The sequence below is a fragment of the Pan troglodytes genome, chromosome 2, assembly GCF_028858775.2.
Source record: "Pan troglodytes isolate AG18354 chromosome 2, NHGRI_mPanTro3-v2.0_pri, whole genome shotgun sequence".
NCBI classification, from domain to species: Eukaryota; Metazoa; Chordata; class Mammalia; order Primates; family Hominidae; genus Pan; species Pan troglodytes.
The window spans coordinates 104,184,937-104,199,858 of NC_086015.1; the positions used below are offsets into that span (position 1 = coordinate 104,184,937).

Sequence of the window (14,922 nt, forward strand, 5' to 3'; positions counted from 1 at the left end):
AATCAAGATAATAGTTTATTAAACGAATAAATGGGCAAATGAAAGGATGACTCTGGGCTAAAAGTCTCACTTAGAGCTACCACATTATAAGACTTCTCTCTTACACTGCAATGAATATGCAAAGCTTGAAAATGAATTGAAATTATGATCAGAATTTAAATGCTCAGCCACAGATTTGTCCCAAATGCTAGATTAAAGGTAATAAAAAGCTCAATTAAAAAGCTCACACTCCTTCCCCACCAGCCAGTCAACACTTTTGGAGAAATAAGAACTAAGATCACTGGGATCTGAAATGAATTGAGAGCCAGAAAGCCCCGGAATGTTGCAGGGCAAGAACACAAAATAAACACAATAACCCTGAGTAATAAGTTGTGGTGTTTTCCTAAGTGTTTCTGAAGTGGAAAACTCTGAGGAGGGTTTGGCAGAGGACTAAAAACATGTAGACTCTCCCATCAGAAATGCTGCCAAGAGAAAAAAGTATAATTGGGGAAAGTGGGTAGAATCTTTGAGGGAGAAAGGGATTTGGAGTCCCTATAGAGCCATGCCTATGCTTTTCTGGATATTGATCACGTATACGAAAGTCAAAAACCATCTAGGAATTTCATCCAAATGGGTCACTCCAGTAGCTATACCTCTGCTCCGACTCCCATGAAGGTGGGGATGAAAGGTTCATCTCTTTTCTTTGGAAAAGGACCATATTCATCTTGCTCTCTCAGACATATTCCTACTTGAATGGATTTCTTGAAGTTATTTTACTGCCACAACAACTTTTATCTTCTCTGGACCAGTTATGAGTCCAAAAGTTTAGTAAAAGGTACATCATCAATATTTCAAGTTATAGGATTTTGTGGACTAAAAAATTCACTACAGATCGGAGTGACTCTGCTAAATATAGATTGTGGGAAATTCTTGCCAGATGTCTGTTTCATCAGGTCCTGGATAAGGTGGTACTACTCTGGCAAAAACTCTAGCTCAAAGATTAATGCCTCCCCCCCTGGACTGGACTTGAGTAGTTCATTAATAGAAGAGATGCTGAATGTTTGTTAGTAATGGTGATAAACTATGGAGAAAATGCTTACTGCATTGATTCTTTAAAGGATTGTTACTGAACTATTCTATATTCTCTACACTAGGATTGCTAAAGTTCCAGAGACATTTGTTTCTAAATGATTCCAGGGTATTTTCATAGATATTAAGCTATGGATTTGTGAAGAATATATGGCATTTTGCTACACTGACCACTTGTAAAAGTGTAGAAATGAAAAATGGTCTAATGTCATCATACGAAAGAACAGCACCAAACTTGTGGTATGATATTTTTAATATAAAAATATTTCAGTGTTGAACTAATAATTTTTATTTAGAGTAAAAAATACAGCTTCTGTATTACATATCAGTTATGTGATTCAATACTCCATTTTGCAGCTATTGTTTTCCCAAACATTAGAGACCTAGAATCTCCTACTGTTTTGCATTTATGATCAAAATGTATTTCCTACTGGCTCTTTACTGAAAAAAAGACTGCAGATTAGTATTTGAAAAAAAGCATTTTTTCTTTTCTCAAGGTCAACAACATAGCGATCTCATTACCTGTTGTGGGTCGTGCTGAGATTTTTTCAACCTCTGGTGTTTTAGATTCGGCAGGTAATGCCAAGGTTTCATTCTTAGCTAAAAAGTCAGAGAACAAACAATTTATCTCACTTGCAGTGTCCAAAAATACCTCCCTCAATGCATAATCAAGTAGCAGACTAAAAATCTAATCTCACACTCCTTCCCCACTAGCCAGTCAACAACTTTATTGTGTATCTCTAGCAGGAACTAATATAAGTCTTCAAAATTCTTTCTTATTAACCCTACATAATTCTTTCTTATTAACCCTAGGTAATTCTTTAAGATCTAAACTGGCATTGAAATGAAGAAAAAAAATCACAACCCAATACTTGGATACATCTCAAGTCATCTGATTGATAAATAGAATTTCTGGAAGGCATAGGTTGTATTGCAAATGCTTCCTGGAATTTTATATTCAAGTACTCCCAATTTTAAAAAATCAACCTATAGAAAATTTCCGGCCGGGCATAGTGGCTCATGCTTGTAATCCCAGCACTTTGGGAGGCAGAGGCGGGTGGATCATGAGGTCAGGAGATTGAGACCATCCTGACTAACATGGTGAAACCCTGTCTCTACTAAATATACAAAAAATTAGCCGGGCGTGGTGGTGGGCACCTGTAGTCCCAGCTACTCTGGAGGCTGAGGCAGGAGAATGGCGTGAACCCGGGAGGTGGAGCTTGCAGTGAGCCGAGATCACACCATTGCACTCCAGCCTGGGCGACAGAGCGAGACCCCGTCTCAAAAAAAAAAAAAAAAAGAAAAAGAAAAAAAAAAGAAAATTTCCATTATTATACATGGCAAAAAAATGCAATAAGTTATGACATTGAGATTTTAGAAAACCACAAACAACACACATAGGAAACTAAGCTATTTGAAAATATTTGTGGCAAAAAATTTAACAGTAAATTTTATTTGAGCCTCATATTAATGTAGATCTTCTCTTTTAATCTCTGTGGGAATTCAGTACAAAGAATAATTTTTTCCATTTTTCCTCTTTATGCAACTGTTTGAGAAACTTCATTTTAAAATGTAGATGTTCTTTTTCAAAGAAAGTAACATTTCTAAGCCAGTGTTCCCCAGCGATTATGGTATTCCCCATTTGAAAGGGTATAATTAGGATTAATTCTATTCAGTTATTTTCTGTGTTGAATCATAATATTACCTGCTCATAATATTTTGAAACAGTCTAGTGGCAAGAAAGAATTCATGCCCCTTTAGGATACCCTGATCATGCCACCTTGAGCTGATCACATAATCGGACAGGATTTTTCAGAGTCCTAAGGCTATACAGAACTTAGATTTCCCAACTTTGGCACTATTGATATTTGAGGCTAGATGATTTTTTTGTATGGGTGGCTGGCCTGTATACTGTAGGATGTTGAAGAGTATTCTTGGCTTCTACCCATTGGATTCCAATAGTGCTCTCACACACTTTTGGAATATTTTGTGCTCCACAGATACTTTTCTAACAACCAAAGTATCTCCAGGCAATTCTAGATATTCCCTAAGGGACAAAATTGCTCCCTGTTGAAAACTTTAATTTTCACACTCAAAATTCTTTGAACATGTATTTTATAATCTGTAGTTCACTTTATTTTTGTAAAGACCATCTTCTTTTCTGTTAATGTGGGTTCAAAAATATTTACTTAATTCTGATGAGCTTGAAGACAATTAGGAAGTCATCTTTCACGATGTTTATAGCAGCAAATCAGTTTTCAATCCCTACTTGATAAAGACATACAACAGATTTCTAGATAGCTAATTTTCAGGAATTATTTAAAATGCCACCACTAAGTGTCATAAATGATAATTTGCAACAAATTGTGTGTTTCTGAAGTTGCAAAGCATGTTCACACAACAAAATATTTAATAGCATTGTTCAAATTAATTTAGCAGGGCATAAAAAGGAACTTTTAAAAAATCTAGCATAATTTTATGAAATTCTATTTTTAAAACGTCTAAATTTTATCAGTTTTTTTTTCTGACATCTTTCGTGTGAACCATTCTGATTGTCAACACAGAAAAAAATTCAGATCATGAATTTTTCAAGCACTCTGTTCCTATTATTTTCAACATGCCCCACAGGAAGTTTTTTTAAATGTAAAATTATAAGGTTTCCTTTCACGATCTCTTCTCTTTCAGTGTTCTCTTCTCCTTCCAGGGCTCCTTCCTGATTAAGAATATCCCATGTTCTCAGTGAGTCCCTGGCTGACCTGGGACCTCTTATTATTTATTTGTTTAATCGTCCAGATCCTAGACTTTCACAGGCGATGCTCTCAATTTCTTTATTCAAAACATGTTCTTAGCTGGCAATCACATTAGCCTAAAATCAGGCTGTTAATGAAGAAAGGCAAACTACCCCTTCCTAAGAGACATTTATATTCTTTCTATATTACTAATTCATTTTACAGGCATATTGTTTTTTCTTCTTCTTTTTGTTTTTTTTTTTGTTGTTGTTTTTTTTTTTTTTTTTTTTGAGTCAGGGTCTCACTCTGTTGCCCAGGCTGGATACAGTGGCATGATAATAGTTCACTGCAGCCTCAAACTTCAAACTCCTGGGCTCAAGTGAAACAATTCTCCTGCTTCTGCCTCCCTAGTAGTAGCTGGGACTATAAGCACGTGCCACAGCACCTAGCTTATTACTAATATTATTTTGCAAAAACGGGATCTCACTATGTTGCCAGGCTGGTCTTGGCAACTCCTAAGCTCAAGTGATCCTCCTGCCTCAGCCTCCCAAAGTACTTGGATTACAAGTGGGAGCCACTGCACCAGGCCATACTGTATATCTATAAATGATATTTCAGACATCAGAGAACTTAGTAGTTGAGGAGGGTATTTGAATGGGGAACTCTTGATATATCAACCCCTGAGCATTCACCCACACTATCTATGCACAACTACAATCTTGGCAATAGGAAAGTAAAATGCAATCAGAACACAGCCTAAAACCCAGGAAATTCCTTTTCCTCTATTTCTTCTGTACATTTTTCCATCACAGTTGTTTCCTTTAATTTTTGGCAGGCCACGTCTTGACTTTGGCAAACCCTTTGTATGTCCCTTGGGGATGTGTGTGTAATCCTAACTTTTTTGTTTATATCTCTCATTATTCACACCATGTGTTCTTAGAACAAGCTATTATACTTCTTGATGCCCCGTTATGAGCTCTGCTGGAATGAGGATGTTGTTTTTAGGATTTACTACCTCAAAAAATGTAGCTTTTATGAGTTGCAGTGATAATTAACTTCAGCGCAGTTTATTTCTCCCTTCATGGCATAAAGGACTGTTTATGCCCACACTTTGCAAAAAACAGTGCTTCTGTGCAGCAAAGGAAGCAATAAACAAAATGAAAAGGCAGCCTATGCATTGAGAGAAAATATTTGCAAACCACATGTATCTGATAAAGGGTTAAGATCCAAAGTATATAAGGAACTTACACAAAATAGCGAAACAAAATAACACAACCACCCTCAACCCCAAATAACCTAATTAAAACATGGGCAAAGGACCTGAATAGACATTTCTCCAAAGAAGACATAAAAATGGCTAACAGGTATAAAAAAAAAAAGTGCTCAACGTCACTGATCATCAGGGAAATGCAAAATTAAGACCACACTGAGATATCACCTCACTTCTGTTAGGATGGATATTAAGCAAAACGATAAAAAATAGGTGTTGGCAAGGGTGTGGAGAAAAGGAAATTCTTGTTTATTGTTGAGGTGGAAATGTAAATTGGTGCAGCTATTATAGAAAATGGTATGGAGTTTCCTCAAAAAATTAAAAATAGAACTACCTTATGACCCAGCAATCCCTCTTCTGGACATACGTCCAAAGGAAATGAAATCAGCACCTCATAGAGATACATACAGTCCCACATTCACTCCAGCATTGTTCACAACAACCAAGATATGGAAACGACTTAAATGTTCATTGATGAATGTATAAAGAAATTATGGTACACACACACTGGAGTATTATTCAGCCTTAAAAAAGGAGGTCCTGCCATTTGCAATAACATGGATAAATCTGGAGGATATTATGCTAAATGATAAAAGCCAAGCACAGAAAGAAAAACACTGCATGATTTCACTCATATGTGGAATCTAAAAAAAGTCACATATATAGAGAATAAAACTTTATGAGGGATGGGATGGAGAGGGGGAAACAGGGAAATGTAGAACAGAGGGTAAAAAGTTGCAGATGCATAGGATGAATAAGACTAGAAATCTAAAGTAGAAAACAAGAACTATAATTATAATATTGTATGTTGGAAAACTGTTAAGATTTGTGGTACTCTTACCACATGCACACACAAAGGGTAACTATGCAAGAGAATGGATGTTAATTTGCTTGAATATAGTTAACTATTTCACTAGGTATACATACAAAAAAAACTTCATGTTGGATGCTTGAAGCATATACAATAAAAAATTTTAAAAAATTGTATATGTAGTTTTTAAAGAAACATGGTCTACTAAGTTGGTACATTTGTTGGGTAGGATTTTCCTTTGATTTATTAGACATTTTCAAACATACTGGCTATCAGTCTCTTCAGTGTGTGATATGGTTTGGCTGTGTCCCCACAAACCTCATCTTGAATTCCCACATGTTGCGGGAGGGGCCTGATGGGAGGTGATTGAATCATCAGGGCAGGTCTTTCCCATGCTATTCTCGTGATAGTGAATAAGACTCACAAGATCTGATGGCTTTAAAAATGGGACTTTGCCTGCACAAGAGCTCTCTTTTTGCCTGCTGCCATCCATGTAAGATATGACTTGCTCCTCCTTGCCTTCCATCATGAATGTGAGGCTTCCCCAGCCATGTGGAACTATAAGTCCAATTAAACCTCTTTCTTTGTAAATTGTCCAGTCTCGGGTATATCTTTACCAGCAGTGTGAAAATGGACTAATACAGTGTGTAAGAAATTCTCCATGTGTTAAATTTTCTATGTGTTCTTTTATTATTAGCATCATACTTTAAGAGACCAGGTCTTGCTCTGTTGCCCAGGCTGTAGTACAGTGGTGCAGTCAGAGCTCACTGAAACCTCAAACTCATGGGCTTCAGTCAACCTCCTGCCTCAGCCTTCTGAGTAGTTAGGACTACAGGCATGTACCATCATGCCTGGCTATTTTTTTATTTTAATATTTTTTGTAAAGATGGGGTCTTGCTATATTGCCTACGCTAGTCTTGCATTGCTAGTCTCAAACGATTCCCTGGCTTCAGCCTCCCAAAGTGCTGGGGTTACAGGCATGAACCACCCCATCTTGCCCATGTATTCAATTTAAGATAGGCACTTCCCTCAAAAGCCAAGTTTAAAAACATATTTACTATTTTCATAGTTTTAATTATTTGCATTTTACTATTTGCATTTATTTTTTCTTTATTAAAATAACACTTAATTCTGGACTTTTAGTGAATCATATCAGAAGAACAAAAGTAAAAACGAATCACAAGACAAAAATCCACTTTAATTCCTTAAAGAAAGCAAAAATGCTAAATTGGTATTATGGTAGCATGTAGAATTTTTAAATTTTTTTTTTAAAGATGAGGAAATATCACTCAAGACTAAGCACTGAGGACCAGACCATGACATCTTCCAGTTTAAAACTGACAGCCGTGGTCTGAGAAACAACTCTGCTCATTTTCAGTCCCCTTCACAAACACTGCTTTCTGCAGTTTTGATGGTAACATTAGGGACCAAATCAATGAGATTGGCCAGCTCCTTTTTTTCCTCCTTCCAAACAAGTTCTAGGCATGGGGCAAAGTATACAGTCTCTGGGCAGAGAACAGGTTAATGTAAGAGTCCAGAGCTTTAACTCTTCCAAACACAGATTCACGGAGGGATCTTAATTTGGGAGCATCCTGGCAGCATCACATTTACATGATGTAGGGTTGGATAACAGGGTTTTATAGTTAAAGGGAGGTGACCAAGTCTGATGCACAAATTAAGAAAATGAAGTCCAGAGTCACTTGACTATTTTCTGGGAAGTAACTAACTCTAGGACTACTAGATATGACTATTTTAAAGTAAAAATATAAGGATTGCACAAAACCACAAAGATATATTGGCAAATATTTTCACACCTTACTAAGACGTTGAACCGTAAGTTTTGGAAAATTTTCAAAAATTGTAAGTCTAATAGTCCCCAGTTAAGTGCTTTTCTACCAACTTAAGGCCTTCCTCTTCCTTCTTCCAGGAGTTTCTCAAAATCAGCACCTAACGAGAACTTAAGAGCTTGCCTTTTAAAATTCTTATAACTGGATTGCCTCAGATCAGACAAGCAAAAAATGAAAAAAGTTAACTTAAACTTTCAGGTAACACTATTTATGCAAAGTTAAGTGTCTGGATATTTGAAAAACACATGAAGAGATAGCAATTTCTTTTCAGGTTTTTTAAAAAAATTAAGTAGCTTGACATTATGTGGACAAAACTTCTAAACATCTCTACATGGCCCTATTCCCTAAAGAAGAAAATTGGAAACAAGAAAAAGACATCAACATTTGGTACCTCATTAGATTTGATGCCTTTTTTCCCCCAGTAAGTCTCCAGGGCAGGGAGGGAAAGGGGGGAAAAGGAAATGAGTTATTGGCTTGTGGGATCCGCACTGTACCAGCAGCTACTTGTCAGGAACATCAAGGGTTTGTTCCCAGTGGATGCATGCTCTTGATAACAGAGAGATCACAGCAAGCCCTGACCTGACCAGAGGGTCTGCCCACCTGGGACCCCAGCCTATTGTTATGTTTCATGGTATTTTCTTGAAATAAAAAATATTTGGGTTATATCTTATTTATCATTTCTTCTGCCTCTCTCTCAGCCAAAAAAGAGGAAATATCAACTGAAGCAGACAGATAAGGCCCCCAGTAGGGGAAGAGAAAGTAAGGGCCTTGTCTGAGGTCCCAGAATGAGCAGGTGCCATGCCTGGGTAACTCACCATCATAGCCCCCAGCAACTTGCGGTTTTGACATAGGGTAATGCATAGTATTTGTTGAATGACTGTGGCCAAACAGGGGCTTGGGCCTCCATTTCTTTATCCATACAATGTGCTGATTGAATCATATATTAAACATTAAAGTTCACAGCCAGTGCCTAGCTCAGGGAATACATTCTGTATTCTTAAGGTTTGTTCAATTTCTACCGCACCATTTCTTCCAAATTTATTAACAGCCCAAGGTATTCTCTAGAGACATTGGAGGGGTAGTTCTCAAAGTGTGGATCCTAGACCAGCAGCGTCACTATCACCTGGAAACTTGTCAGAAATGCAAATTCTCAGGCCCCATACTGGACCTACTGAATCAGTAATTCGGGAGGTGGGTTGGTGGTGGGGGGTGGTGGGCAGCAGTCTTTGTGTTAAGCCCTCCAGGTGCTCCTGATGTTTGATCAAGCTTGAGATTCTCTGCTAAGATACAATTCGGAGCCTAATTTGATACTTAAATGCAGCAACCAACTCAGCCCAGTGACCTCCACATTTATTCCCTGGCCCTTTTTTAAGTGGATTTTCCGTTTTTTTCTTTTACTCTTATGTTTTATGTTTTTTAAACACTGAACACATATCCAGTTCTTTCTAGAAATAGGAAGCAATATCAATCTCAAGTAAATAATAATTCTAATGAACCTGACCTTCACATCAATTCTCATTGCAAATACCTAGTCGCCCCATAATAGTATAGTAAGTATAATTTAGAATTACTTTATTAGAAAATTATACGTATGTATTTTGAAGATTTTCATAAACATTCACTCTTATTTCATACATATAAATATACCTTATATAAATATGTACATATAAAATAACTATTTTCTTATAGAATGTCATTTATAATGAATACCTCCAACACTCCAACCTCTTTGCCTCTACTTTTTTACTTTGAGATCCTCAAACAGCTCATTAGCAAGATTCTTTGGATTTCCTAAGAATATCAGTGCTAGTACTCAGTTACTGCAAAGTTCAAATACAAAACTTTTCTGCTTACCTAATTGTGTCTTGAGTGCATCTGAAATCTCAAACATTAGGGATGCAGGAAGTTTTACAGTAGTTTCATTAAGACCTGGAATAATAAGGTGGACTGCAAGGAAATAGACGTAAATAAGATAAGGGGAAGAAAGTGCATCATGACATAAAATGAAGCTCAGCACATCAGATATTACAAACTATGAAGCATAGCACTTATTTTGCTTAGTAAATTTTAACCCAAACTTTAAAACATTGGAAAAAATATGACCATACATTCTAAATAGAATATTTTTCATATTTAACCAAACTTCTAAAGTCCTCTGGCTTTTAATCCACAGACTCAAAAATTGTATAATGGCTGCTTAAGATGTGTGGTGAACAAAGATTATTATCAATAATAATGATTTTTTAAAAAGCAGTTCAGTCAACTCTGTGGGGCAGGTAGGACAGGTGCCATCATTCCCACTGCACATGTGCTAGAGCTATTTCTTTAACACACCATGATAAAGATAGCGTGGCTTGGCTCCTAGCCTGGAATGGACACGAGCCAGGATGCTAAACAGTGAAAGGAAGTGAACCACATCAATTAAACAGAACTACTCACACTGCAAAACTCCAGAAAAGCCCTATCCTCAAAAGATAGCCCGATTTGCTTAATCTAGACATAGATTTCGAGATCCACTCACCTAGTATCACTCCTCCCAATGGAGCTTTTTCTGGGGATTTAGCTGAATCCTTGTGAGTAACATTCTGAATCACTGTTGAAATACAAAAAGACAGTGTGAGGGGGTGGGAAATAGGAGGCAGTAAGAAGCTAATAATGTGAAGCCATCTGCACTGGAAAAGCCTTGATCTAACTTTATTAATTAATACAAAGCAACTCAGTGGGCTGGCTATATAGCCAACAGAAGGATTGGAAGGCATACCTTACCTTAACACCTATGCCCTTAACTAATGAAAGGCTATTATTCTATCATAAGGTGTTCCATTCTAATTACTGGAAAATTTTCTTCCTAACTCTATTCCCTGAAGCCTTCCTTTTCCCCAAATCAATCAGTACTAGCACAAAATGAGGTGATGACCCAGCAATAAAAATTTAGAAAATTTATTTTCTCAAAGCAAAGAGTCTTTGAGTAATATCAACACTAACTGATTCTGTTTTGAGAATACACTTGGGATGTTGTGTTTTCTGAAAATGAAGAACTATTTTTTTAAGGGCCCTGTCTCTTCTACCAAGAAACTTTCTGGAAATAATAGATTTTAATAATTTGAAAAACCAGAAGCCAAAACAAAAACAGTCAGATACTGACGTGAAGTGATATTATAATTCTGGAAACCTGGATATCTTTACTTTCCTTAAAGTGACCACTAAATCAGTGGGTTTCTTCGGGTATGACAACTTAATCCTGGGCAAAGTTCCACATATTTAACTTGTTTTAAAAAATTTAATACTTGTGATGGTTGCTTTGTCCTTAGTTGTCTGACCAGTGTGACCAGCCCAAAGCTTGGTGTATTGGTAAAAGAGCCAAAATTATCCATTAACTTCCAGTTTACTAGACCATTATATTTTCTTTGAACTTTTTCTCAAAAAAAAATCAATTAAAAAATCGAGAAAATATGTGCCGTGTTTGATTACCTTAGCTAAAAGTATGTTAAAGATTGCTCTAAACACATTTCCAGAGCAGACAAATTACCTTGCTTGATGATTGTTATTGGGATTAGTTTCCTTGGGACATATGCTGGCTGCAAAGAGAAGAAGAAAGTCAACTTTTGAGTCATTGTGAATAACTTTCTGTTCTTTAAAACGTACAGAGAACTGGAAGTAGCCCTTTCTTGTCTTCAATGAAGTCTCCTGTGACGCTGGTTTAATAGTTGCTGGTGGCGGGGCACGGTGGCTCACACCTGTAATCCCAGCACTTTGGGAGGCTGAGGCGGGTGGATCACCTGAGGTCAGGAGTTCGAGACCAGCCTGGCCAACATGGTAAAACCGCATCTCTACTAAAAATACAAAAAAAAAAAAAAAAAAATTAGCTGGGCATGGTGGCGGGCGCCTGTAATCTCAGCTACTTGGGAGGCTAAGGAAGGAGAATTGCTGGAACCTGGGAGGCGGAGGTTGCAGTAAGCCGAGATCATGCCATTGCACTCCAGCATGGGTGACAACAGCGAGACTCCATCTCAAAAAAAGTTGCTGGTTAGATTGTTAGTACATCCATCTGCCTCTACTTTATTGGATTCACTTGGTTTCCCTCATAAATATCCCAAGGTTTGACAGAAGCAATTTCTTCAGAACTCCCATTAGTTCACTTTACTTAGAAACTGCAGTGGAAAGAAACCAAATCTTCTGTACTGAATATTAGTTTATTTTCATTACATTTGAGATATGACACCGCCAAATTGTTTTTACAGTCCCTCTCAAAAAGATGCTAAGCTACCTATTATCTTTGAAAACCAATCAAGATCAATTGTTTGAGTGTATCCAATTGCTGCTGCTGCTGCTGTTACTACAGATACCACAACTACCATGAGCTCCCAACGCCAAGCACTTATTGCTCAAGAAAGCACAGCAAGGACTCTGATCCAGATATTTCTTATTCCACAGCCTGTACTTTCAACCATTCTGCACATGTTTATACACAAGGGACCTCAGAATCAGAAGGACATATCCCAGAGGACTCTGCTTCCTCTCCTCACCCAAATTACCTCAAAAGTCCCACAGGAGGTTCTGACGTCATAAAGTAGCCTGACCTAGGGATGGGTGCAGACTTTAAAGAAGAGTCATTGCCAGACATAATCATGAGGCCAAGGATAAGACAGACTAGAGAGACACAGGGCAGGTGAGGAGAAGGGCAGAAAATTATACACAGGAGAATTAGAGTTGAGTTGAAAGGGCAAGACTGATGTCCACTTTTTGATACTTGGTTTAGCCTGTATACATGATACAGATATGGCATATACTAGACCTGTTGATCATCAAGGATGTGCTGAATACGAGCTGCTTACCAGATAGGTGTTTACATGATTACCAAATCCCTTACAAGGGCAAACACCTAGTAGTGAGCAAAACATACTTTTTGACATACTACCATTTTAATAAGTGATATCCCTCTGATAAAGAAGGGACAATAAACCAGGCTTACTGTTGGCTATTTTCCTTATCATATTAAGGTTCTTATGTTTTAAAAAAATCACAACAAATAAAAGTTTACTATTATCAGATTATTTTTTTAAAGGGGTGTCTGCATGCGTTGACTCAATGATTTCCTCCTTAGCAACCCGGCCTAAGGAATTAATCAAAGACTGTTTATTATCATAACTTAAAATAAATTTATTATCCAAAAATAGAGGTTTTATTAAATGATAGTTCAAAAATTTGACTTGTATTTAATAAAATGGAAAAATGCAGAATATAAATAAGTACCAAGGATACAAATTTGCATCCACAGTATAACACAATTTTATAAATACATGTATAGAAAAGAGGCCAGAGGGAAATAAATCACTGTTTCCTTAAAACAGTGATTTATTTCTTGTAAGCCAACATTCATTTTATTTTGTGCACCTTTCTATATTTGCCAAATTTCTGGTAAGGGCAAATTACATTTATAAGCAGAAAAAGTTATTTTAATCAACAATCTGTTTAGCTACCACACATGCTTCTGTATTGCAACTTAGCTCATACACTATTGATAACTAGAGGAATGATGCAGATATAATTTAGACATGCTCTTTCTTGGCAACAGGAGGAAAATAGTAGGAAGATAAGTATAACTTTCAGTGGGGGATAAAAAATACCAAACTCTCAGCTTTGCAGTTATATGGGCAGGAGGATCCCTTTTGGCTTCATTATAAAACTATTAAATGTAAGCACTTGCACAGAGATCCTTCCCCAGGGGAGAAAAGTTAGGCCCACCCTTGGCACTCTGCACTCACTCACGAGCCCACCTTAAGAGAAGCCCCACCAGCTCCTCCACCTGTGCTGTCTAGTTCTCACCTGCCCTGCTCCAGCAAAAGCATTGCTGGCATATAGCCTCTAACTCCTCTGAGAATTTTTATTTGTTCATGTTTAAACAACTTTTATTTTTTGCTATTTTAAAAATCATTTCTTTCTTCATAATTGTATCTATTTCTGGGGTACGATGTGATGTTTTCATCTAAGTGCACAATGCGGGATGATTAAACCAAGCTAATTACCATATCCACCTCCTCACTTACCTGTCATTTTTTTGTGGCAAGGCATTTGAAATTTATCTTCAGCAATTTTGAACTATACATTAATAGTAACTACGGTCACACTGCTGTGCAATAGCACTCTAAAGCTTACTCCTCCTGCCTAACTGAAACTTCCTACCCTTTGTCAATATCTCCTCACTGCCCCCTTGCCCCTCACCCCCTGGTAACCACCATTCTACTCTCTGCTTCTATGTGTTTGACACTTCTGAGACTTTTAAATGCTTGGCATGGCAACCTTCAACTACATGGGAGCTGCCAGGCAAGAGAGCCACATTATTTTTCTAGGTACCAATAATCATTTTTGTTCAGGCTGTGGCTGCAGCTGCAGAGGCTTTTGAATGGCCTGTCCTCTATTTGCCCTACATCTCCTGTCACTTAGTGCACATTTTGTACTTAGCGCACGTTTTGTTGAATGCGAAGTCTTTCCAAGATACTTAACACATTAGAGCAGAAAAGCCTACATGTTGCTGTGCTGACTGAATTGCATTATACCAGTTTAATTTTCCTTGTTGTAATGATTTGTTTCAAACAAACAATTTTTTGACAAGGACAAATGGAAAATATTCTGCTCTTCACATGAATGGAACAAAGTTTCTGTTCTGAGTTCTGACTCCAGTACAGACCAGTGTCCAGTTACAGACCAGTGTCCAGTTAAAGTGACAAGAACATATGTACAATATGTGCTGCCAAAAATTTAAAAATCATTTAGCTGAAGAATGCAATTTTTTTTCTAGGCATTTCTAGGAAATGCTCTCCTGCTTAATCCACAATCCAAAGATGCACAAGGACTCTACTAATGAGCAAATAGCTGTGTCTCTACAGGTAGGTTTTTAAAGGGCATCAGGAAAGTCCTGTGGCTCAATATGTCTCTGCCAACACCTCTACAATTTCCATTCAGAAATTCACAATGTGAATCCTCTCCTATGTCTTATCAAATAAAAGGGCAGGGAAAAGTTTGTTAACCAGACTCACTGCAAAATGAAGTACTGTGATAATTTCCAAGATACAGTGTTTAACCAATTACAATCCAATTTTAATAGAACTGTTTTATGTACAATGTTTTAAAAAAACATTTCCTTGCTGACCTTTCCTTACTTTTTCTAGGCTTGTTATTATGAACAGCTATTAATGT

The 14,922-nt window shown here is 37.2% G+C and overlaps 1 protein-coding gene across 50 annotated transcripts in view; it reads right to left on the reverse strand.

Annotated features, from left to right (window-relative positions):
- Positions 1–14,922, reverse strand: part of ABI3BP (ABI family member 3 binding protein) — a 244,175-nt gene that overhangs the window by 116,206 nt on the left and 113,047 nt on the right. For all 50 annotated transcript variants that reach the window (XM_009446009.5, XM_024355587.3, XM_054682095.1 and 47 more), the window contains exons 7-10: positions 11,255–11,303; positions 10,247–10,318; positions 9,580–9,672; positions 1,591–1,668 (exon numbers count right to left, since the gene is read on the reverse strand). In XM_009446009.5, coding sequence (XP_009444284.3) covers positions 1,591–1,668; positions 9,580–9,672; positions 10,247–10,318; positions 11,255–11,303 — 292 coding nt within the window. The remainder of the gene's footprint in view (positions 1–1,590; positions 1,669–9,579; positions 9,673–10,246; positions 10,319–11,254; positions 11,304–14,922) is intronic.